General features: G+C 26.5%; 4 protein-coding genes across 5 annotated transcripts; 2 read left to right on the forward strand and 2 right to left on the reverse strand.

Moving 5' to 3' along the window:
- Positions 1-831: 831 nt before the first annotated feature.
- On the reverse strand, positions 832-13,640 carry LOC129605650 (uncharacterized). Its single transcript, XM_055515540.1, has 6 exons — positions 13,278-13,640; positions 11,176-12,092; positions 10,654-10,761; positions 8,526-8,561; positions 8,286-8,461; positions 832-3,007 (listed from the first exon to the last, which is right to left on the reverse strand). Exons 1-6 carry the CDS (start codon positions 13,346-13,348, stop codon positions 1,460-1,462), a joined length of 2,856 nt encoding a protein of 951 aa, XP_055371515.1. The 5' UTR covers positions 13,349-13,640; the 3' UTR covers positions 832-1,459.
- Positions 4,335-6,203, forward strand: LOC129605262 (N-acetylglucosamine-6-phosphate deacetylase). Its single transcript, XM_055514905.1, has 5 exons — positions 4,335-4,743; positions 4,807-5,081; positions 5,149-5,367; positions 5,426-5,747; positions 5,857-6,203. The coding sequence occupies exons 1-5, from the start codon at positions 4,539-4,541 to the stop codon at positions 6,087-6,089; spliced, it is 1,254 nt and encodes a 417-aa protein (XP_055370880.1). The 5' UTR covers positions 4,335-4,538; the 3' UTR covers positions 6,090-6,203.
- Positions 13,641-16,380: 2,740 nt separating the features above from the next.
- Positions 16,381-18,695, forward strand: LOC129605557 (J domain-containing protein DDB_G0295729-like). Its single transcript, XM_055515389.1, has 3 exons — positions 16,381-17,442; positions 18,280-18,321; positions 18,384-18,695. Exons 1-3 carry the CDS (start codon positions 16,584-16,586, stop codon positions 18,554-18,556), a joined length of 1,074 nt encoding a protein of 357 aa, XP_055371364.1. The 5' UTR covers positions 16,381-16,583; the 3' UTR covers positions 18,557-18,695.
- A 5,852-nt stretch (positions 18,696-24,547) lies between these two features.
- Positions 24,548-26,708, reverse strand: LOC129605576 (caldesmon-like). Of its 2 annotated transcripts, XM_055515421.1 has the most exons (4): positions 25,748-26,708; positions 24,948-25,118; positions 24,838-24,879; positions 24,548-24,769 (listed from the first exon to the last, which is right to left on the reverse strand). In XM_055515421.1, the coding sequence occupies exons 1-4, from the start codon at positions 26,634-26,636 to the stop codon at positions 24,567-24,569; spliced, it is 1,305 nt and encodes a 434-aa protein (XP_055371396.1). In that variant the 5' UTR covers positions 26,637-26,708; the 3' UTR covers positions 24,548-24,566. The 2 variants fall into 2 exon arrangements, with proteins under 2 accessions (XP_055371396.1, XP_055371397.1); XM_055515422.1 differs by lacking the exon at positions 24,838-24,879.
- Positions 26,709-26,783: the final 75 nt, after the last annotated feature.

Consider the following 26,783-nt stretch of genomic DNA (forward strand, 5'->3'; position numbering starts at 1 on the left):
ACTACTACAAATATAGAGAAAATTCCAACATTTTAAAATCGCAATGACAAAATTGCAATTTTGATTTTGACAAATTTTCACAAAATTTTAAATTGAAGGTTTTAAAAATTGACACCAAAGCTTATGATTTTATTAACATATTTTTTAATTAATTTTATTAATTTTTTTTATGTTTTCATATAAAGATGTTCGACAACATTGAAGAGTATTTGCAAACGATGACAGAACCGGAACAACATTATTTTGTTCATACAATTATTCAATATGCAAAACAAAAAGGTGTTGATTTACATAAGGCAACTGAAGAAGAAAGAATTCGTATTGTTACTGATGGTATTGAATGGTTTATGACAAAAACTGGTAAAAATGATGAAGTATTTACATTAGAAAAAGCAACCGAGATAAAAAGATGTAAAGTTGTTTGAAACACATCATTTAGAGATCAAATATTATTCAGATGCCCCGTAAGTTCGTGTGTTACAAATTAGCAAAAAAAAAAATATAATATTTTATATTTAAAAGAAAATCAAAAGAAAAGCAAAAAAAATATATGTATATTCAAATAATAATACATAATTGGAGATCCAATTTTATAATTGAATTTATGGCAAAGATAAATTTCTACAAAGTACATAATGTAATTAGAACAAACACTAGTGCATAGTTACATGTTAATTCAAAGTTCCCATTTATTAACATGAGCTACATACATGTATATACATAAACATATAATATATATACAATTATTATATAGCAATGAAAAAAATGTATAGATACATATAGATTAATAAAATTTAATATAAAAACTAGATATTTTTGTTTTATTTTATTTGTTAAATTTTTTTATTTGCGTATAACTGATTTATAAAATAAATTAAATATAAAATAACATTATGTAATGTGAATAACGTAAAAAAATAGGATATTCACATATACATGTCATGGACAGGGTTTTCTCAATACAATGTTAATTACCCAATACACCTTTGTATCCCTAAAGCAAGGTGATAGAATAAGTACAAACAAAAAAAAACATTCGAGTTCATTTGTTGTTTTTTACCTATCTTCCGTACCAGCCTTGAGAAACTAATAGATACAAAACAAATACAATAGCTCTTTCAATTTTCCAATTAAAGTTTGTTTCCCCCGAATGGTTTAATTTCCAATTTTAAAAATCATAATTAAAGCTCGTTGTATGTTGCTAATTTTTATTTTATTAATTCTTTTAATGAATAAAAAAATTCGATAAAAAAATACAAGTGAAAACGATCTTGCAGCGACTGTAAGATTTCTATGTATGAAATTTTGTAAAAAGACATTAATTAATTTTGCAAAAAACATTATAGATTTTTATAGTATACATGCAAACATTTTAATGCAATTTGGTTTTTTATAATTAAATTTATTTTAATGCAAGCATTGTTTCCAAATTAAAGGGACTGTATCGGCAATGTTTTAATCAATTTGGCAAATGCGGAATTTGCAAAAATAGGTTTGGAATATTAAGCATGTTGGTGTTCCCAAAAACTGGATGTGATACAGGATTAACAACACTTTCATTTGTTTCTACATTATTTGTTATGGAATTCAAGGCAGCACTATCTGACTGAGTTATAATAAAGCATGTTTTGTTGTCAGTAACTTTAATTGGTTTAATTCCATGTTCAACATTAATTACAATAGGTCGTTGTTGTATATGCTGCATTTCACTTTGTGACCATGTTTCATCGTCATGATCTTGTTGTATTTCCTCATCCTCTTCTTGTTCTTGTTCCTGTTCTTCTTCTTCCCTTATATTTTTTGGTTTCCTACCTTTTTTTTTTGGTTCTTTTGGTAAATCAACGTTATTCGGATCTTTTATTTTTATTTTGCCATTGGCATGACTTCTTAAATGTTTTGTTAAATTATAATTTTCAGCAAAGCCACGCCCACATAGTTGGCAAATGTAATCTTTAACACCTGTATGAACTTTTGTGTGAGCTTTCAATGTGCCTTCCCTTTGAAAAGCCATATCACATATTTTACATTTAAATGGTCTTTCATCAGAATGTGATATATAGTGCTTTGTTAATTGTTTTTTATCATAAAAACTTTTCCCGCATTGTTCGCATTTGTAATTCCGTATATTTCCATGGCGCTTTTTATGCTCATTTAGCAATGTAGTCGAGTAAAAATGAGCTCCACATAATTCGCACTGACAAGGTTTTTCTTTAGTATGAACCATTCTGATGTGTACCTTAAGCTGAGGGCCCTTCAAAAATTTCTTCTCGCAATAATTACAAGGATAACGCTTATCACCTAAGTGGCCACGAACGTGTGATGTTAATGCCCACTTTCTTGTAAAAGCTGCTTCACATAAATGACATTTAAATGGACGTTCTCCAGTATGAGTATTCATATGTTCGCGCAAATTTGACGGAGATTTGAATATTTTAGTACATATCTCACATGGATAGTTCATAACATGAGCTTGTTCATGCTTTCTTAGAGTATTTTTACGATCAAATGTTTTATCACATATACGACAGTGCCATAAGTTATCATCACCTAACTTTAAAGTAGCTGTATCTGCAACTATACTTTCTTCCAAACTTTTCCGTGCTTGTGCAATAATTTCTGCATCACATATATGCAAAAGAAATTTTTTTGAATCGTAAAATTTGCTGTTACAGCCTGAACATATTAATAAAAACTTTTGCATTCTTATAGAATAGTATATTTTTCCTTTATGATTTGACTTTTTATAATTGATTGTATTTTTAGTGAATTCATTGTCGCTACCTTCCAATGCATCATTCAAAATGCTTCCACTATTTGCTAAATTAGTTTTTTCAAAATTTTCACTGTCATTTGTACTTAGTAAAGCACTTTGAGAGTCGTCTAGTGGTTCTACTTTAATACAAGATTCCGCATCATTTTCAAGACATTTATTCTCCTTTTTAATTCCAGGCATCATTCTCCTTCCAATTGTACTTAGAAATAAAAACACATATACACATTTATTATTTAATATTTTATTTATGAGTTATGAAATTAAAACTAATTATAGTTATATGTTAATTTAGATGAATAAATTTTATTATTTTCAATAACTAATTAAATTTTCTAACAAAACCGAATCATAACATTTCCCACAATACAACAATTAATATAATATCTCAGTTTTGACATTTCATATCTACAAAAAAAAAGTTAAAAACGAAAACATGATTTCAATAATGACAACTTCAAAAATTAGATTAGTCAAACCATAATAAACGTAGCAAATATACTATGTATATAAACACAATTAGTAAGCTTATATTCTACTTGCACGTGACTTTAAGCGGATTTCGGTTTGAGATCATATAAACACTACTTGACTTGAAATTTTCAAGACAAGTCGATTCGATAAAATTATAAACTTGACTTAATAATCGACTGCATATAATATGTACACGGATTAAAAGTTTGATCATCTTCTTATCAGCTAATGTAAAATTCAAGTCAATTTTAAGTAATATTATTTTGATTTGTACAGATTGAAAACAATAATAATAATGCACTCGAAATAATACTAATAATAATATAAACATAATTTTTACGAACACTTTTCTAAAAGAATTTGAAGAAAAAAGTCATCATTTATTGTTCATGGTCTTTTCACAACACAAAAATTAAATTTCAACCTAGTCAACTTTTAATTTAATAACAAACCTGTCTCTCGAACAATATTTTTGAAAGCAAATCTAACTTCTTTAAAGTTTGTCGATTGGCTCTTTTTATTTGTATATTTTAAAGTTAGATTTTGTTTACAAAAAATTCAAACTAATAATGAAAATAAAAATACAGAAAGACATAGCTCAAAAAGAATTCGAATTCAAAAAGAAATTGGATTTGAACAACTTTTTGACTAAGTAGCAACTATTTATTCTTGAAGTTTGTTGGTATCAAAATTTAATTAAGTAATTTTCTAATTGAATTATTTTAAAATAAAATTTAAAAATACTTTAATAAATTATAAATATGTATTACCATTTACTCTATAATTAAGTACAAAAATTGGTTAAGTTACGATTTTCAAATGCTTTTTGACGCCTAACATATGTAATTGCTCAAGGTGGATTTTCATTTATTTCAGTTGAGATAAGAAAGAAATAAAAAACTTATTTCCTAAAAAAATCAACTGCTTTGAATTCATTATTGTTTCTGAACGCGTGTGAAAATCTTTAGAATTCCGGTGTATTGCCTAATTGTCGTGCTTTTGGTATTTTGCTGAATACAGACTGTCAATAAACTGTCACACTTTATTTTCTCATTTCTGAATTGGCTGCTTATCAAGTAATGTAAATAAATAATATCAATAGTACCCTACATAAGTTATAAATTGGAATTCTAATAATTCTATTTAATAAATCAAATTTGCGTTCTAACTAACATTTTAAAATGTCTATTGTGATATCTATTGTTTAGAGGAGATTTGTGTTCATTTGGTTTATTTAAAAAGTATTTTGCAATATATTTTCTTTAGCGGTTTAATTTCTTATCAATTTTTAAAAATGACCTCAAATGAGGTGTTGACCCAGTTTCAGAATTGTCGATTGATAAGAAATCATCAACTTATTATAGAGGACCTCTGGATTCGAAATGGGAAAATAATTAATCCCGAAAAAGTTTTCTTCGACGAAAAACGTGCAGCAGATATTAAGTACGATTGCAAAGGCTGTATAATAGCACCAGGTTTTATTGAATTGCAAATAAATGGTGATTTGCAAATTTATGCATACAATTTAACTTTTAAAAGTTTAAGCTTCGAATTAATTTAAGGTGGATACGGAGTTGATTTTTCTCATGATGTTGATACGGTTGAAATAGGTATTGAAACAGTTGCTAAGGGTTTGCTGTCAACTGGTGTTACCTCTTTTTGTCCCACGATTGTAACGTCACCAAAAGAGACTTATCATAGGATTTTACCTAAAATAAAAAAGAAGCAAGGCGGAAAGCATGGTGCTACTATTTTAGGAATTCACCTTGAAGGCCCGTTTATTAATCCCAACAAAAAAGGAGCACATCCTGAAAACTTCATTCTTGATTTCGACCATGTAAGTACAGGATGTATAATAAAAACATGTTGAGCATAATTTATCTTTCATCTTTATAATGATCAAGGGATTCAACGAGATTCTTGAAACTTATGGATACCTTGAAAATACAAAGATTATAACATTGGCACCAGAAAAGAAAAATTCGGAAATATTAATTAAAGCCTTAATTAAAAAGGATATCACAGTTGCGCTAGGACATTCCATGGCAAATCTCTCTGAAGGCGAAAAAGCAGTTGAAGCTGGTGCCACTTTAATAACCCATTTATTTAACGCAATGCTGCCTGTAAAGTTTTAATCATTTTAAGTTCTTTTACTTTATTTTGTATTCCAATATATTTTAGTTCCATCATAGGGATCCTGGTTTAGTTGGGCTATTGGCTTCAGATAAAATCTTAAATGAACCTCCCATATATTTTGGGATAATAGCAGATGGTGTACATACTCACCCATCTGCTGTAAGAATTGCCCATCGTACAAATCCTAACGGATTGATAGTTGTTACAGATGCTATTTCTGCTATGGGATTGGAGGAAGGTATACATCATATAGGACAACTTGACCTTGAAGTAAGGAATGGTAAAGCCTACATTGCCGGAACAAGTACATTATGTGGTAGTATTGCAACCATGGACGAGTGCGTTAGAATTTTGCAAAAATTTACTGGTAAAATAATTTTAAAAATTTATTGACATGATTGTGGTATCCCTGTACTTAATATTTATACACTGAGTTTAGTTTAACAAACATATTTTATTTTAAACTCTAATTTCAGGGTGTTCTTTAGTTTACGCCCTCGAAACTGCTTCACTTCATCCAGCTAAGTGTCTTAAAATCGATGATAAAAAAGGTACTTTAAATTACGGTTCCGACGGTGATTTTATATTTTTGAACGATAATCTCGAAATTCTATCAACTTGGATTGCAGGAGAATGTGTGTTTATTTCGAAACAAAAAGACAACATCTTGAAACAAGAATTTGAAAAAATTTCTAAGGTTAATTCATAAGAAATATTTACTATTTTTTAACATTGCATTTTTTAAATTTGTGTTCCTTGGAAAATTTTATATTTTATACATAAATGTTTATATTTTTAAGTACATATATACATTTTATACATATAAAAATTTTTTTTTGGTTATTTTATTTATTTACTTCAAGTTGCTACAAGCTATTCAAAAATTATAAAATAGCAATTACTGTAACTATAGTCCACTGAACTGAAATGCTTACACACACAAAGATGTAAGCATTTGCGCTTTACAGAAAGAAATTTCAGAGGAAAATTAAAAGAATATTTAAATGCCCCATCGCTGATAGCCAATCCCCCCAATTCTTAACAACATACGAATTATATTGAAGTTGAACCGATTTAAGCAGTTCGGAAAAATTTTTTTAATGCGGTGGCCTTATACTTACCAGGGTAGTGGTTATTCCTCAATTTATTTTCTATTGAAATTATTTTTTAGTTTGAAAAAAACTATTTTCATTTTCTTAATATTTTTTTATTTTTATTTTCGTATATTGAAAGATAAATGAACAGTTAAAACCGTTTAATTGCTTCTTTTTAGGCTCTTCTAACTAAAATCTTAAAAATAAGTTTTTTGCATAATTATAATTGATCGCTAATAATTAAAAATTTTACTTTTACAGATTTATTGGTTAAATGATATTAGTTACATGTATGTACATACAAAAATTATTACTTTAGTATGTAAATGCAACAATTATTACTTTACTTTTAACTTTAGAAATTTAGACATACTACAATTTTCGAACGTACTTCTTTTTTATCCAAACGTCTTATTTTAGTAAATTTCAAAGTTTTAATATATCGAAGATATTTGGTACATATTAGTTGTAAGGTAACACTAATTATCTTAAATATGCAATACGAGTATTTACTTGGATATAAATATGTTTTCAGTGAAGATTTATAATAACAAGCAAATACTCGTATGTTTAGAGTTTGGTGATTTTGCCCTATAAGAATTTTTCAATTTAAAATTTATCTTGAACTTTTTTTCGTAATTTAACTTAGCACCCTTTTAAATAGTGCAGAAAATTTATGTATTGATTGATTTTCTAAAAATTTTCTAAAAATATATTTTTAATAAAATTTATTTTAAATGCAAACTTCCTTCTTTTGGCACTTTGTTTTTGTAAACATCAAAATAAAACTCCTAAATTTATTTATATAAAAATATTCTTAAGTATTTTAAGATGTAAATGACTTAAAACATAAAAGGATGGTGATCATTTCTGTTTTTCATACAATGGTAAATTCTTAAACGTCAAATTTTACAAAATCTGAGATGTCTGAGTTTACGAATACTCTACTGCGTTTTTACTTTCAGTCAAAGTTTAAATTTTTAAACGTTTAAAAAAAGTCAATTAAGCGTCAAAATTGTAGATTTTTTTTTTTACATGCAGACAGTCTGACGTAGTAATTCGGTAAATAAATTTGATGTGTTGAGTGACTATCATTACGTTAAAAATAATATAAAAAATATTTTTTTTGTTAATTTTTAATATGTAAGTATAAAATTATTTTAAATCTAAAAATTTTTTTTTTGTTTTGACTTTTACGGATGATCAAAATTCAAAGTCAATTACGGGTAAAAAGTTTACTACATTTCTGTCTGTAAAAGTTTTATACGTCAGACAGTTTGCAGACTGAAAACAAAATTTTGAGGTTAAAAAATTTGCGTAACTCTATACATTTTTTTTAAAACTAAAAGGAAAATTAGAGTTCTTTTCTACACGCGGTGGCCTCACCATCGACGTTCAATAACAACAACTACAACGACTATGTTACATATTACAAAAACAAATTTTCGGTGTCGTTGAATTAAATGAAACTTTAATTTAGTTATTGTAGTTGGAAATTTGGCAGTTGTAGTTGTCGTTCTCATTGAGTGTCGACGGTTATATGTACTTACCAAGGTAGTGAATATGTAAAAGCGATCGATCGATCATAGATAATTATTTTTTTGCTTTTTTATTTATTTTTTTTTAAATACAGTTTCTTATTCAAAAATTTTGCTCTCTAATTCCTTACCCTACCCTTCCATTTGAAGGACAGAAAAGGTTGGCTACGTTAAAAATGGAATTTTTATTTCTTTAAATGCATTTTTTTAATATGCATTTATGTATGTAGTTTTTTCATAGTTTACAATACTTCAAACATTTGTTAAAAGTTAAGAAGAATTTTGTAATTTTTTCAAGAAGGTTTGTGTTACTCTTATAGCAATAACTTTCGCGTCTGGATCATTTGCAGTTAGCCCACACTTTTCCAAAAGTTCATGAATTTCATTATTCAGTTCTTCTTTTTGATTTTCGTTTAATTTCAATATTTTTTCACCTAATTCTCTGAAGTCTAAAAAGAACAGTTCTTATTAAAACAAAAAACAAAAAATAATTAAATATCTAAAAATTCATACTTTCATCCGCAATTGGTACTGGCAAATTATTTAGAGCTGAAAAATAGAGAAAACAAAGGATAGTTAAAAAAAGTGAAATCTTTAACAAAGAAAAAAAGCCACCCTACCCTGACTTCAGAATTTTATTACTTTATTAATATAAATTTCAGCAATTATAAGTTATAAGTTGAATTGAGCGCTAAACAGTATAAAAAGGTGTTAAGCATATGCTTAAGCATATTTTATATTCAGTCCTATCATGAATTTTGCTTGTAGCTCTAAAATTCGGAAAATTACGAATGGCATAATATTATCAATTACGAACTACTGAAGTTCTGTTCCGAATATTCGTAATGGAATAATTATAAATTACGTTAGTTTATAAATTACATACGTAATTATAAACTACCCTCAAAAGTTTACGAAAGAAATAATCACACGTAAGAAGTCATTTAAAGAGAAGGGCAGTATTAACTTTTAAAATTTTGAATTTTTTTGTTTGAATTTGAATTACGCTACCGTGAGGAGAAATTATCTTTCATACAAGAGAATATTTTAAAAAATATTCTTTTACGTGAATATTTAAAAAAATATCCTTTTGTATAAAAGTTGTCTACTGAAACAGCAACCAAAAAATATGAACAACCATTTGATAATAATTAAAATAAAATACTGATTTTAACATTCCGAAAAATGATACTCTCATTGATGATTCATAATCTCTGCGAAAGAAAGTTGTGATCATTAAAATGTCTACTTAATTATGTTCGTAATTCATAGGATTTTAAGAGTGGAATTCATAATAGAACTGATTATGTAATGAATAGGACTTACATCTATATATTTTGTACACACACATATGTATGTATATTTGCCGAGTGAAATTAGTACGAGTAGCGCAGTTAAACCGTATGAACTATTTTGACTAAACAGTTAAGAATAGTCAAAAATATATTGTATTATCATCGCGCTGTATTTTTTGAAGCATTGCGTTTCGCAGTTATTATTTTGCAATATTGCGTTTATGAAAATCTCATGTATGAAGCGAAGTTAAAAAACCGGAAAGTGATGATAATGCACCACTGTACCACAGAAATGGATTACAAAGGATTCTAAACAATTGTCGATTTCAATTTTTTTGTACAATAATATATTATGTATGTTCACAAGTGTACAATATTTTTTCTTCATTTAATATTCTTTATACTTATGTACATACAAATACCATACTTATGTATATATAAATAATAATAACATAAATTAAATAAAAAAAAAATCTGATGTGATCAGTACATAACCGACCGCAATGTGTATTGTCTAGTTAATTGAAAATGTTACAGAATAATATAAAAATGTCTGTTAAATACTTCTTTCGAATTTTTAGAACATTAGTAAGCTTATATTTAACATATCTAGAAAAATGTAAATTTGGCTCTTAGTAGAACTTCGTTTTGTGCTACCCGAATTCTTGAAATGCTCGCCAATTATTTTCGGTAACAACCAGAACTCAAATATCAAATCGTTCCGTAGATAGGGTGAAAAATGTAAAATCGGCCCGCAGATCAGTTTTCGAGCCCTGAACTTTTCAAAAAATTTCACGAGGAATTCAAACATTAAATTTCAATGAAATCGGTTGATTATTTCTCTTTATATACACAAAAATGTATATTTGGCCCATAGTAAACGTCTAGTTGCTGACGCCTGATTTCTTCCAAAAGTTAGGAGGTTTTGCGACCGGTCGAGCGAACCTTATATATGAAATTTCAAGCAAATCGGTTAAATAGTTTCTTTAAAATGGTCAAAAATGTAAAACAGGCCCGCTAAAAAATACAGTTCCTGAAGCCTAATATATCCCAAAAGTTGATCAATCCGTGCCATGGTGGTAATAAACTTACATATAAAATTTTATCAAAATCGGTTCAGCCGAACTTGAGATACAAGCGTGCACACACAGACCGACAGACCGAGAAACCGACAGGTTGCTAAAAATAGTTATTTACACTTCCTTACTATGGAGAAGTGCATTCCCACCGAAAACTCGATATGCAAAATTTGTTGCCATCACATAACCTACTTATTATATACACAATACGGTCGGTAAAAATTAATATGTATGTATGTGCATATTTATTTAACAATGGGTACATACCAACTTTCCAATCTACAACTTCTGTGTCTTCAATTGCTCCAACATTTTCATTATAAGCTATTTCCTTTGGAATTGATATTGATGTTGACGGAAATTCTTCTTTCAAAGCTTTGCAAACATAGAAAAAACAATATTTTATTCTGAATAATAGAATTACTTATTAAATTAATAATATCCGGACCTGGGTATTGGAATTAAATTCTAATTAGAACTAAAATATCATAACCGAATTTTTTTTACTATATTATAAAGGACGATTAAAAATATTATAAACTCAATTTTAATATGATATTCCTTCAACTAAAAGCGTTGAAATTGAAAGAAATGGCCAGGCCCGCAAATTTTATAAACTCCCGGGGCCTTAGTATGTATTTAGATTTTTGTATAGAAATATTCAGAAAAATTGTATTGTAGCACCAATCAATTCGTACGGTACTGTCTTACCACTTTTCCAAATAGAAAGATCGTTTCACAAAAACCGAATTACATTTAAAGGCCCCTATATACAGAATTAATTTTTACCTGGCGTATTTGTTTTATATGCAATATTGTATGTTGCATTTGGATTTTTTTGTATACAACTTTGTTTCGCGAGTATTTCAAATAAAGTACGTATTTTTAATTCATTCCGTTTTTCAATATAATTTTGCCTTTCAATCATTTCTGCTTTATCCTCTTCGTATTGTTTATCCATTTGATTTCGTTTAACCTCCAATTGTTTAATTTTGTTCTCATATGATTTTTCATATATTTTGCCTCTCTCAGTTAAAATGCTTAATTCAGTTTCAAATCGTTTGGTAAGCAACTCTTGGTTTTTAAGGTTGTCTTTTTGAAGTTTTTCTTCTTGTTGTTTTAAACTTGATTTTGCTTTTTGAATTTCAGTGTCAAGTTCCAAAATATTTTCATTTAATATTTTATTTTCAATTTTGCTTCTTTCTTCAATTTCATTCTGCGTTTCCATAAGTTGTTCTTCAAGTCCTTCTTTTTTCTTTTGTAGCTTTTCAACTTCATTTTCGATACTCCTTTCCATTAGTTTTTTCTCTTCACAAAGATGCGCTTTCTCCAATTCGAATTTTCTTTTCACATGCGCATTATGTTCTGTATTATTTTGATCAAGTCTTTCGAATTCTTCCTTTATTTTTTGCCTTTGAGACTTAGATTTTTCATCCATCTCTTGTTTCCATTGATTTAATAATTCTTTTTCATTTTCATTTTGTTCTTTCAATTGCTTCTCAATTGCAGACACTTGTTCTCTTATCATATCATTTTCTCTTTTCTGTTCTTTACGTTCTTCCGTTAATATTGTTTTGAATTCTGGTTGACTTTGTTGCCCTCCCATAATGTTTTTTATTAAAATTTCAGCAAGTTGAACAACTGGAATTTTATTAGTCAATTGATCAGTAATTTGTCTCTTTCGCAACATATTTGGTGAATTACTTCTGGAATCACTCAAATTCTCTTTATTAAGTTTAATTTTATCCACTTTGGTTTTGATTTAAATTTTATTAAACTTTAAAATTTAAATTTTTTAATAAAATCATAAAATATGTATTATTGCAATTGGATGTATCCGGTAAACATTCCTATTGCGTTTTTTTTTTTGTTAATCACAAGCAGATCGCGCACACTCTGATTTTTCCTAAATTTCTATCAACTAATTTTTTACTTTATGCAATGTGTTCTAAACTTAAAACGAATTAACCTTTGACAAATACAATATAAAGTACATAAGTATGTTTGGGCATATAAAACAAGTCAGTCAATTCATAAAACTTGAAAAAACTTTAAGAGAAACAATAACGTAAGAAAAAAAAAATATATAGGTATATATATGTATGTATGTACATTTCATAAAAATAAACCAGACGGAAAAATTAAAAAACTTCTAAAAACTTTATAAATAGATGATAAACGTCAAATTTCAAAATATGTATGTACGTATATATCAAACATAAAAAAATATTTTTTGGTTATAAATATTATATGATATTGGTTAATGGTTATATATAATATCAAAAAACAGAAAATTTTTATTTTGGCTTATGAAAGAGCGAAACTTAACAAAAACCATTTGAGAATCCAGTTTCTTTATTTTATTTTTAATTAAGCAATTTTGAAAAACTGATTAAACATATTAAACAAATTAAAACTTATTCAAATACAAAATCTTCTTATATAACCAAAAAAACACACGTTTTAATAATTTATTTTAAGATTTTAAAAATTTTTAAAACAGTAAAGTTTGCTATACAAAACCTGACAGAACTTAATCATTGAGAAAATGACAACGTCATCATTTTCTCTCATTTTTATTTAAAAAGTATTAGATCAAACGTATAGCATGCAAAAATTTTATAAAGTTTTTGCAAGTTTTATAAAATTTTTAAAAACCTTCTTATACCAGACAAACCTACAATGTAATGTATGTATTAACATACATACATATATAAATCATGTTAATTATAACTAACAAAGTTTATTTTTTGCTGATATTAATTTCTAATAATAACGTAGATAAAAAAAAAAAAGGGAAAATTTGACCACATTAATATTTTCGGATGTTTCACAATATTAGAACTTCAAAAACATAATAAATAGTTAATAATTTTAACAATTCTGAAAACCTTTTCAAAATAAACCCCAAAATTAAATCATGATTTAAAAAATTTCCAAAAATTCCAAAATAATATTGCATCCGTGAGCTAAAGCACAGGCATCTTTATATACAATGTACATTATTGAAGTTTATGGCTAAACTCAAAGCTTATGTTTAAAGTTGACGTTGGATAGTTTATTATGATTGGTTAACAAAATGATATTGCTACATGTATTTAAAGCTTTCAAACAGGCTTTTATAATTTATATAAGTAAGTATTACTGTTTTTATATATATGTAAATACGTGCGTAGTAAATTTTATTTTTAATAATTATTTTTACTTTAAATTTAAATACTAACGCGTCGCTTTAAGTTCAAAACAAAACTGAGTACTAAATGGGCACATGGTATGGTATATAAAATGAAATAATATACAAAAATATTTTTTATTTTACTTCAACTAAGCATACACATGTAGCATTGATGTACATACAATTGCATATGTTTTTATTACTTATTTTATGTAAATGTATACGTATATGTTATGCATACTGACATACGTATATTAAAATATACGTACATATATATGTCTATACATTACATGTAACATATACATAAATCCAAAGTTATTGTAATGAAAACGAAAGTAAAGTCTAACTTAAAAAAATACTTTTACAGTAAGATGCACAGGCATCTTTTATAAGTATAAGGCTCCGGAATAAACACTTTACTAAGCCATACATACGATGTAGTGAAAATTGAACATCGTACTTTTTGTTAGAAATGTGTTTTATATTAGGTGTTTTCGAATAAATTAAAAATGTTCACGTTGTTTTGGGATCTTTAAAGAATTAAAAATGATTATACGAAATGTATACAGAGATTATTTTATTTCGTTTTAAGGATAACATGAAATTTCATGTTTCCACAAACTAGAACAACAAATTACAGATAACAAAACATTTTTCAGGTAAAACAAAAATAGTTAATACATAAAAAAAATAATTTTTGAAAAAAATTTTTTAAATTCATTTCTTTCAGTAACACAATTTTTATGTAAATATGTTATGTAAAAAAAATAAAATTTTCATTCCATTTTTCTTAAAACTAGTAATATTTGATGAGAAAACCTATAAATTTTATCACATAAATGTACTTACTTATCTAAGTATGTGATCTTCTATGTGTGCTTGGAAAGTGGCAGAAGTTATTATGGTGTTCAAACCCGGAAAATCCTTGAGGGAAATAAAGTCTTACAGGCCCACAATGATGGCTAAGCTTTTTGAGAAACTGCTATTAAGGAAATTGAAGCCAATAATATAAAATAAGGGCCTCATACCAAGCCATCAGTTTGGATTTAGAAGAAATCATTCTACAATAGACCAGATCCGTAGAATAACGAATATTATAGGAAAGAACTTAGAAAATACGGATATCTGCTCTTCTATATTTCTAGACGTAGCACAGGCAGTCGACAGGGTATGGCAGAAAGATCTTATATTTAAGTTAGCACAAATGATACCATCACCATTTGTAGCAATTTTGGAATTTTACTTAGCTGATAGATTATATAGAATTAACAAGACGCTGAATACTCCACGCTAATAGAAAAAAGATATGTAGGTATATTAGGCCAACGTTACACGAGTGACCTACCACAAATAGAAAATGCTACGGTTGCTGACGATACTGCAATATTGACACTAGTCATTGACAATAGGAATAATAAAAATATAGAAAATAGAAAAGGACAATAGGACAAGCAAAAATAGGAATCCATAACTCAGCAAAATACCTAGGAATGACTTTAGATGTCAAACTATGGTGGAAAGAGCATATAAAGAAACATATAGAATTAGAAAATAAATATAGATAAAATTATTGGCTCCTAAGTTGTAAGTCCAATTTGGCAACTGGTAATAAAATATTGATTTATAACCAAATTATTAAACCAATATGGCTGTATGGCATTCAACTGTGGGATTGTCATAAGAAGGCTCATATTAACAAAATTGAAACCGTCCAGAATAAAGTTCTACGGGATATGGTAAATGCGCCATGTTTGTACGTAACAATAACATCCACAGGGACTTAGGATTTCCTTTAGTTGTAGATGAAATTAGAAGTTATGCTATAAGGCATAAGGTTCTTCTAGTACAGCACAGCAGTTTTTACAAATTAAAAATACTTCGTTGGTATCCAATTCGCTTTTCCTAACACTTGTATTCATTTATCCCTGACGACCTCGTTCTTTAGAAAAATAAATGTAAGTATAGCATTTATATATACATACATACATATATTTCATTTAATATGATTACAATAAAAACTTTAAAAAATCTTTGTTTCGTAATGCTTAGGGTTTTCTTATAAATCGTTTGTTTTATTATTGAATTCGGGGAAGTCCCGTTTTTGAACACTTTGAACAGCTATCGGTATTCGGTAGGAGATAACATGAGAGAGTAAAATTGTATACACATACATATGCATAAGTATGTATATAATAAAATTATGTTGTGCCACAGCCATCTTTATTGGTTTGGTATTATTGGTATTGGATCACAGCCATCTTTATATATACATTATAGGAGGCTATGTATTGGACATATTCCTGGTACATTATAGGAGTTTATGTGCCACAGCACCAATACAGACATGTTTATTCTCTTTATAGTACATTATAGGAGTTCATGGTTGTGCTATACAATCATTAATGTTTTATACAACACAAATGACTTGTCTTACATCTGTATTATATAAAATATCAATTTTGGGTATATTGATCTTGATGTAATTGTATTACTCAAAACAAGACTAGTTCGGCTAGGTATATGAGTACATGAGAGAAAAAATACAGCAGCAGAAAAATCGTTTTACAAAATTTACTTTCCTTACGTTCTCCTAATTACATAATGTATGTACATAGAACTCAGAGAATGTTATTTTACAAAAATCAGAAAAAGAAATCGAATTCTTTTAAATTTATTAAATAATTTGTAATTAGCTGTTTGTATTAAATTTGCCTTAAACAACAAATTCTATTATAAAAATTTACATTCAAAAATATGTATGTAAATGTATCGATGAGTATTTGTAAATGTATATGTTGGTTAAAACGTGTAAGTATATACATACATTGAAAATTTTGTTAACTAATTCATTTGCACAAAAACTAAATGAAATTAAAAAATGAAAAATAATGCCAAGTGGCTATGTATGTATTCAAATTAAGTTTTTCCAGATTAGTGTCAGTTAGAAGCTCGTTGATCAAAACAGTCTACAAATTATACTTTGATATTATTTAAATTTTATTGAAAAATCAGAATTTCAAATATGTGCCCCACTTATAACGGTTATTGTCAAAATTGTTCACAAAAAATAGATAATGAACTTCAAGAAAAATATAGAGAACTTGATGAAATGTTTAAAAAAGAAGAACTTCATTTATCGCAATTAGAAAAACTTCATCAAGAAAATGATAATAGAAAAAAGAATAAAATCAGAGAAGATGAAGATATTTTGGAAAAAAATAAAGAATCAGAATACAAAAAAATTGAAGAGGAAATAGAACATTTAAACAAAAGTTTTTTTAAGAAAGAAAAAGATCTGTATTTAGAATTTGAGTTTGAAAAGCAAAATTTAATTGAAACTGAAAAATTAATAGAACGGCAAATTCAATTTGAAGAAAAAATTTTATGTGAAATGAAAACAAATATTGAAGAGCAGTGTCATGAAAAAGAAAACCAATTACAACAAGAGCGGAAGTTTATAAATCAAAGTTTAACTGAAAAACAAAATAATTTAGAAAAAAATAATGATATGGAAAAACTAAACTTAAATAAAAAGCGATATGAAATGGAAAAAGAAATTTTAAAAAAACAAGCCGAATTGAGAAATGAAACAGAAATAAACTATAGGGCTATGTTACATGAGATAAATAATAAGAGAATAGAATTAGAAATTGAAGAAAACAATTTAAATGACCAACGAAAATTGATGAAAGAGGAGCTTAAAATTAAAGAAGATTATATAAATCGAAGAACCAACGAAATTGAAAATACAGCTAAGAAACTAAATGAAATGCAAGAGCAAAATTTGATCGATAAACAAAAATATTTGGAGCGGGAAAAAAATTATAACCACTTTCCAAATAACATAATCTTCAATGTTAATTATTTCATACGGACATTAGGTAATTTATTAAAAAAGCAGGTTAAAAAACAACGCAAATTAAAGTCTATTAACTGCGTCGTAAGTCGAAGATCTAGTTCCTTCCGTCTTTCGATTACGGAGTGAATCAAGCATAACCTAAGAGACTGTAATAAAACAAGTAATTTTGTCATTTTTAAGTTTTTCTTTCGGTTTGTTTAGTTTCTTCTCAAAAGTTTTCTTCCTTGTTTCTTGCTTTCTATCAAAATTCGGTACATAATAAATTTTTTAAGGTCCTATTACACCGACCACTTTTTCCTTTTTTTTTTTATTATAATTTCTTGGGAATAATAGGGTTCGGAAATCGACCTTGGGGCCGATTCACATTTTCTGCCATATCTACGGAACTAACATAATTGATGGAATTTTTTGAAATTTAATATTTGAGTTCTGATTGTTACCGCAACTATCTAACGAAGTTTTCAGGAAACTCGCATGGTTCAAAGAGAAACTTTACTAGTAGTCGAATACGTATATATTTTTTTTTTGGGTATGTTAAGTAAAAACATACCAGCGTTATCAAAATTGGAAAGAAATAAAAATAATAAAAAGATAAAAATATGTAATAATGTCTGTACCTTATTCAAAAAGTACTATTTCAACTTACGGGTCTTTTCTTTCTTATGTTTGTCATTATATTCATATGTACTTATACCTACATGTATGTATGTACATAAAAGTGTATTTTTATGTTTAATATGTTTAATGTATTGAGTTACAAGCTTGAAAGACGAGATTGAATAAAATAATTGGTGAAATTAATAAAGTAATTGATAATAAATTAATATATTTAATTTCTCATTTTATCCAAAAATAAAAGGTAATAATGATATTCTGCCGCAACCAGGAAGTATTGAGCAAGGTGATGTTATTTTTTTTTAAATTTTTTAAAACAAAACTTTTAATTTTGCTTTGTTTTAATAGATGAAATTCATTTACGTGAAAGAATAAAGAATCTAACTAAAAATGAAATGGAAAATTTAACAAAAAAAGTGTGCAAGGCTCTTGATCGATGTGGAATTTATGACAAAGATGATCCTATTGCCAAGATGATTATAATTAAAGCTACAAAAAAATTTCTAAAAGAAGGCGTCTAATATTACGAATGAATGAAATTTTATAAAATCATAATCTTATAGAATTGCATCATATAGCATCATTTACATTTTAGTATTCCTATTTTGAGTTTTAAAAATAGATGTATGTAGGCAAGTGCCTAATTATATGTGTAACAAAGAGTAAATAACATGTATGCATAAATTAAATCCGTGTTTCATTTCTGTAATATTAAAAAAAATAACTATTGATACCGAAAAATCAAAAGTGACTTATAATTTCTAGCATTAAAAAACTGCAAATAATGCAACAAAGTCAAATTGAGAAATTGTCATTTTAATTAGTTCAAATTTGCTATTTTCGATCACACCTTGTTTAAGTTTAGTTGTCGTTGATCAATGAAAAAAAAAATAATGAGATAAAGCACTATTGACATTTATTAAAATGCAGGTCGAACGTCAACTTGGTTTACATATACATACATACATATATAAGTTACCAACAACATTAATCCAACATTAAACATTCTCATGTTGCAATTTAATATTTATAAAGTTTAAAATTCCTCTTACAAAATATTTTTAGACGTTCTCGCTTAGTAAAAATTTTTATGCAATTTTTATGCAAAAAATGCAGAATTCTTTAAATTGATAAAATTATTTCACTCTTAAAGTAGCTTTTAGTGAATACAGATGCACAGAAAATTATAATAGAAATAAAATCGAAATTTTGTTATTCAAAATAAAATCAAATCAAAGTTTAAAGGAATTTTTTTTATGAGTTTTACTAATTTAATTAAATCAAGATTTTGGACAATAAATAATATTTAATTTTTGGATAATATGGAATTTGGATTCGAATAAATGAAATATAATATTTTATATTTATACAGAAATCAAAAAATTAAAATGTACTTTTTACACTAGTGTAGATCTGTCAAAATTTAGGTCCATACATATTTTTTTTTTTCAGAGAACACGAGTTTTTATTTTACGATCAGAATCTACTCAGACTCTGCGTACTCGAAAAAAAGCACAAATTCCTGATTTAACAGAGTTAATGTGTATAATATTTAGAATGAGCTTGACAATTCAAATTTGATATATGTATTAGATATATTAAATGACAAAATCAGAATCCGATCAGCTCTGATACCTCGAAAAAAAATTGAACTTATATGCTTATATCTTTCACCTCTGAGATAACGAAAAAAAATTGCACTTATATGCATAGGGTGTTTTTGAAAATGCAGTTCTTAAGGTTAGAATTGCAAAGCTTTTAAAGCTGCATCTGCAGTTCTAACCTTAAACTGCATTTTTAAAAGCACCCGCATTATATCGCGAAATGAGATACATAATTACAAATAACTACATATGTATGTACGTACATATATACATATATATATTTATGTATGTATTAATATTTTTTTAAAATAATAATTGTTACAAGAAAACAAAACTTAAATTTTAGAATTTTTAGACCTAAAAGCAAAAATATTTTTTTAAGGAATTATGAAATTTTATCTTAATCGTTATTGACCTTGTGTTAGGAACATTGATAAAAATTGTATTTCCAAAAATAATAACTTTATCAATAGCATAATGCTATTTATTCTTATCTCATTAAAATGTGAAGTCATCGAAATTTAATAAGAAGGTAACATATTGAAAAATAAAAAACGGCTTACAAAATATTAAAACAGACTTTAATTTAAATATTAAAATATTTTTGCAGACATTCATATACACACTTGCATATGTATGTATATGTACATAACGTGTATTTTTTAAGGCCTTCAAAACTTTTTTTGGAATGTACGTTGTGATTTGAAGTCTCTAATTTTCATCGTTTCTAAACGGGTTCTTCTTCAATAATAGCTTAACGGGCATGAAAAAATCAATTTAATTCTGAGCAAAAAAATAAACCATAAATATTTTGCTTACATATATATATGCATTTACATATGTATTTATGTATACTTTATAGGGTCGCAAATAATTCCATTGTGGTGTTGCATACATTGTGACAAATTGAATTATGTATGTATGTATGTATGTATGTATGTAGATGATAATTTGGCGTCAACCATAATCTTATATTTTAATAATAATTAATAATAATATTATTAATTATGCAGGGTATTTCGTATAAGATGGCTAATAATTTTAGGGATGATTCTTTGATCAATTTCCAGCAAAAAATTCTATGAGGGGGACATACAGATATACTAGTTTTCGAGCTACAGCCTGTTGAAAAAAAAAATTCCTGACTTTTTCTGCATATAAACTTTGGAACCATACAACATAGTTTTGTCATTAGGAGCTTGTTTTACAGCTTACAGATTGATTGTTCTTTATTTTTGGTCTTACAATTAATTTGATTTGAGCCATAGATTTCGAGATACAGCTAGTCAAAATCAGAATTTTCGTTTTTTTTTCCGATTTTTTTTTACAAAACTCGAAATTACTCGAAAATTTTTGTTATTATTTTTGCGCTCACTTAACCCATATAACATTTCCCTCTATCTCTCATAATTTTTTCAGTAAAACGTGTTAAATGCGTTCACAAAACATGTGAAAAATGCATTTTTCATATAAACAACATTCACAAATATTTTTTTTAGTTTAATACGATAAATTTGGAATTTGTATGAAATGTATAGGTATATGTACATATGTACATATGTATGTATAAGAAAAATAAAACATTTTTGGCCTTGATATACTTACATATGTACGTACATATGTACATATTATTTTTCACTTTTTAAATAATATGTACATATTATTTTTCACTTTAATGTACATAAACTGTACTGTGGCTTAAACACGTTTTACAATACTGTAAAATTTTTGAAGAATTCCTGTTTTTGAAGTTTATAAAAATGCGTGTATGTATTATATATATGTACGTACATATTTTGTAAAATGAAATATATTATTTCGGGGAAATCCCGAAATATTAATATTGCGAATATGTATGTGTGAATACTTAATATACGAGTATGTAATTGTATTCGTTTAAAAACCAACATCCTAATACCTACCAGATATTGCATTTGTATTTGTAATTTTACTTCCGATTGATCTATACAAAATTATTTGTTTTATGCCATAGTTAATGATAGCTAAGCTGTACACATTCAAAATTCAAATTACATACATACATATGTATGTATTTCACATAAATTACATAATACATACATAGTAAATTTATAAAAAAATTAAGAGTTGCTCTGTTGCGTTATATTTCATAATTATAACGAAAAAAGTGCGCTGCGAGATTCATTAACTCATTTATTAGCCAATAAAAATAAAAAATTATTTTATAATATTACAAAATAAATAAAACAGAATACAGCCTACAAAACGAACTTAAACTCGAAATCCAATGGAGAGAAGAAAAGAATTTGAAAATCAAATTTTAGAACAACAAAAAGAGTTTCAAAAAAATATTGAGAACGATTTACAAAACATAATGGACGAGCAAGAAAAAATGTTTAAACAATTTAATGAATTGCGTGACAAAATTCAACTAGAATTTAAAAACCATCTAAGAGAAAGCGTAAAACAAAAACAAACTGAACAAAAAGTTGAAAATTTATTTTTAATATCAGACATTTTGGAGAAACGAGTAGAAAATTTAAAAGACAGTTTAATTGAAACGCGAAAACGGTTTGAATTGGCAAATGAATTAGCTAAAGAAAATATAAACGATCGACTGAATGAAAGCGAAAAACACTACAAATTTCTTATGGAATCTTTACTCGAAACGAAGAAGTTAAATGCAAAACAGAACACGAAAATCGATGCAACGAACATTTTGCGCGATATAAAACCAACAGGTAAGATTAGATTTTCAGATTGTTTGACATGCTTCTTATTGTTATGAGAAGCATGCAAATTTTATGAATAATTTCTTAAGCTTTAGTTAAATATTAAAAATATGTGTGTACAAGTATTGTGCACTGACACAAGGTTTTCAAGTCAGTATTTTCCTAATCTATTCTGTCACGTAGAGTTATGTTAACAACCTAAAATAGTTGTTAGTAAAGGGAGGTTTTGCAGTAGTTGAGGTAGAGATACTCTCACAGTCATTATTTCAAATAAATAATTTACTCTAACAATTTTTCTAAAGCTTCTAAATTTTTTAATCTTCGACTTCTTACTAATCAAAAATATCTGTTCTAATTGAAATATTCACTCCACGTAGTTTTATTTTTTCATACCATTTTCTCGGATAGTGTAATTTATTAAATGTACTTTCTAAATAATTTTAATTTTAGATTTAAAATTAAATAAGCTAAATAAAAGTTTAAGCATTCTTAGCGGGGAATTGGAATCTATTATGAGTACATGTCCTAAACAAACTAATAATAGATCGTTAGAATCACTTAAAAAGAGGACATCAAGTAAAACAAATATGGGTGCTTTCAAGGTAAACAGAAGAAATATGAAATGTTGGACTTTTTGCATCGTTTTTGCTGTGTTATTTTTAATTTTAGCTATTTTCATTAAACTCACACTTCCGTAGAGTATATAAAATGCCTTTATTGAAAAGAATTACAAACATTTGTGTAGTATTGAGGTAAAAGTTTTGTAAGTGTCAAAAATTATTTTATAGTAAAAAAAAAACTTCTTGACAATTGGTTATCAAATAAAAATGTTTATAACTTGTTTAGCTTTAATTTTTTTTTTATTATTTATAATTTTTAAGCATCTAACTCTTTCTGTAGACACACAATGGCGTTTCTCAATTCTCAAGTGGTATTCTCACACATTTTGTCGATTAAGTATTCTCAAGTGGTTCTTTTCCGACCACTAACGTTGGTTCGTTTTTTGATTTTGATTTGAATTTACCGTTTTACATAACCGTTTTAAATAAAAGAAAAAATTTGGATTTTTAGGTTAAATGTGAAATAAAGCTGATAATACTACTTGAAGATTTTTCTAAATAATTAACTTCGAACTCATAGAGTATAACAAAAACATAATATAGAAAAAAAAATAAAAATCTTTTAGAATCTCATGTTTAAATTTAATCTTATTTATGTATGTCATTCTAACCTATTTATAATCATTATACAATCACATTCCATTACTTTAAAATATATAATTCTAATTGAAGCAAAATATTCGGCGTCAAAGTGGTACCACACGTCGGGTTAAAAATAAGAACAACTGTTAATAAATAAGTTAGAAACAAATGAAGAAATAATGCATGCAATGTCATAACGTCAAAAATAACGTTCCGTATTGTTTTTGTTTTTTTTTGTAATATGACCCAGTAATCGTGACGTATTTACGATTATTATTTAAATTTAATAATTACATTCATTTCTAGCTTTACGGAACTAATATATTCCGAAAATTTTGTCCGTAAATCGAAATTCCGCAAATCGGATCTTTTTACTTACATTACGATACACCTACATAATTCTTTACCTAAACTTGTATAGGTACATATATTTCTTGTTAATTGTATACTTTAGAACCAACAAGAAATTTTAATTCTTGGAAAAAAAATTCATAGAATTAAGTTTTTTTTTATAAAAATTGTAATCTTTTAGACTACTGTTTTTTTTGCATTTTATAAATTCTCCGTAAATTTTCCGAATTTTTTTCCGTAAAAAGAGACTTTGCTTTAATTTTTACGAAATTCCGTATAAAGAGCTGCCGTTAAGCGTGGGATGAGTGTATTTAAATTTGAAGAATTTGTTATGCAAAAAAATATTTTTAAAATTTAAATTAGAAATTTAAGTGCACGTTTTAATTTTATGAAAGTAAAGATTTAAGTGTGATATCAATAGTTTTGCTCAATCAAATAAGAATATTAACATACATACATATGTAATTGAAAACTTACTTATTTTAATATCAATGTTTCAAAAATTTCAGAAAATATAAAGAAAGTTTCGGGAAAATTGCATCATTTAAACTCTTATTCTTTTGAAAATATATAAGCTACGTATTTTCCATTTCAAGAAAAAATAATAAAAGAAAAAATATAAAAATGTGCTTGAATATTTTTATTTTCTTTAAAATACCTAAATTAACAAGTATTATAATTTGAATTAATTTTTAGGTCTTTTATAAATTTTTTCATAATTTTAGTGGTAATTGTTAATGCAACAGAATTATCTGCGTTTGTTTCGTCTATTCCGCATTTTTCTAAAGCTTTTGTAATTTCATCTTCTAAATTTTTACGTTCACTTTCAGTAAGTTTTTCAAAATTTTCTTCTAATGAAACATCATCTTTAAAAAAGTAAATTTAATAGTTTTCTAATATTTTTTAAAATATTTAATGTATTAACTTCGCTTACCTTCAATATCGTCATTATTTATATTAGACGAATTATTAATAACTATTATACAAAAATGAATAATAAAAAATTTTTATAAGCGAAACTAATTAATGTGTTATAAAGTATACCATTTTCCTTATATTCAATTTTTTGCGAATCATCCAAACTTATTTCAGCCCTTGTAATGTTTTGTGATTTCAATTTCAATAATGAATTTTGTATTGATACTGGTATTGGAGGAATAGAAGATGTCGATCCCGATGGTAATGCTGACAATAACCTCAGACAATCTTCTGAGTCTGTAAAATATAAAATGTATATACATACATATATGTATAAGCGTTTGTATTCGAAAACTAAAATTATAGTAAATTATGTATAGTATTAGAGCTTCTACTTCATATTAAGCGAATTGTTCTTATGAAAACGTCCGGAATGTTATTCTTCTAGACGTATTGTCGAAAGAGAGATATAAAAGTTGCTAACAAAAATTAAAGAAAATAGAGAAGAGTAAGTATAATTAGATATTTTAATAGCAATATTAATTAATTTTATTAGTTATTGCTATTAAAATATCTAAGTAGTACACTTTTTACTACTCAAATCCATCAGCGAATGTAGGTATGTACATATATCTTAATTTACAATAGAAACCAAAAAATTAAATTTAATTTTATGATTCGATGAATTTCCACCCAAAGATGTTGATAATTTTTTTTATAAAAAAAAAATTAATTAACAAGAAAAAATAAAATTGCATTTTGTTTAAAATATTTAACAAATAAATGATAAATTAAAAAAAAAAAACCTAAAAGGGAATTTTTTTTTCTTTTTGAAAAAGTAGGCATTTTTAACTTGGAGTAAATTAAATACGAAAGTTTTTTAGTCAAATCATTTTAGGTTTTTCCAAATGATAAAATTTTTTAACCTTTTCCACTTATGTCACAATCGATGTTATAAGTAACACTTTCAGGCTTTCCACTATCACTTTGTATAAAAATTAATTCTGCAATATCAGTTGTAATTTTTTCCTCAATTTCATTATATCTTTCATATCTATTCAATCGTTCAAATAAACTTCGCCTTCGAATTTCTTCCTTTTTTATTAATTCCTCTTGCATTTCTTCAAGATGTTTTAAATCAATTTCAAGTCTCTTTTTTATCAATTCTTCTCTTTTTCTCAAAATTAATATATCATTTTCAAATTGCTTTGCATTTGCTTCTTTTTGAGCACATTGCTCTGTTTCAATTTTTTTTTGTTCTTCAATCAAATTTTTTGCTTCCCTATCAATTCGTTTTGCAATTCGATGTTGCTTCTCTATGAGCATTTGTCTTTTAAACTCATGTTGTCTTAAATTTTTTTCTTGCTTCGTAAGGGAGCACTTTTCTATTTCTTCAAGTTCTTCTTTTAATTTTTTCAATTCAATTTCAGCTTTTGTTTTCATTTGTTGGTATTTTTCGATAATATTTTCGTTTTCGATCTTATATTCTTCCTCAATTTGATTTATTTTTTCTAAATTTTCTTTTTTAATACGATCTTGCGCTTCCCTAAGCATTTCCGTATCATAATCGTGTTGCTTTTCATATTCCTCTTGTAATTCATTTAGTTTATTTTTTTCTATATCATTTTGATTTTTTATACGTTCCAAGGAATCCAAAATTGATTTTCTTTCATTAGAAGATAACTCTCTATTTTGTTTCACACTTTCTTTTAAATATTCGATTTCCATTCGGATTTTTTTGTCTCTTATTAAAGATAAAGTTGAAATCAATACACTCGCACCTATTGAAACAGCGGTAGTAATACCACTATTCATTCTTAATTTAAAAAAATAAAAAAACCCAAATTAATGATTTTCGCTAATAATTCTAACACAAACAGCACCACAACCGAGTATTCCCAATTTTAAAATACTACTGAAGTAAAGTTACTAATGAAATGGCATAAAAAATTTAAAGATTGT

The sequence above is a fragment of the Condylostylus longicornis genome, unplaced genomic scaffold, assembly GCF_029603195.1.
Source record: "Condylostylus longicornis isolate FDR11 unplaced genomic scaffold, ASM2960319v2 ptg000013l, whole genome shotgun sequence".
NCBI lineage: Eukaryota > Metazoa > Arthropoda > Insecta > Diptera > Dolichopodidae > Condylostylus > Condylostylus longicornis.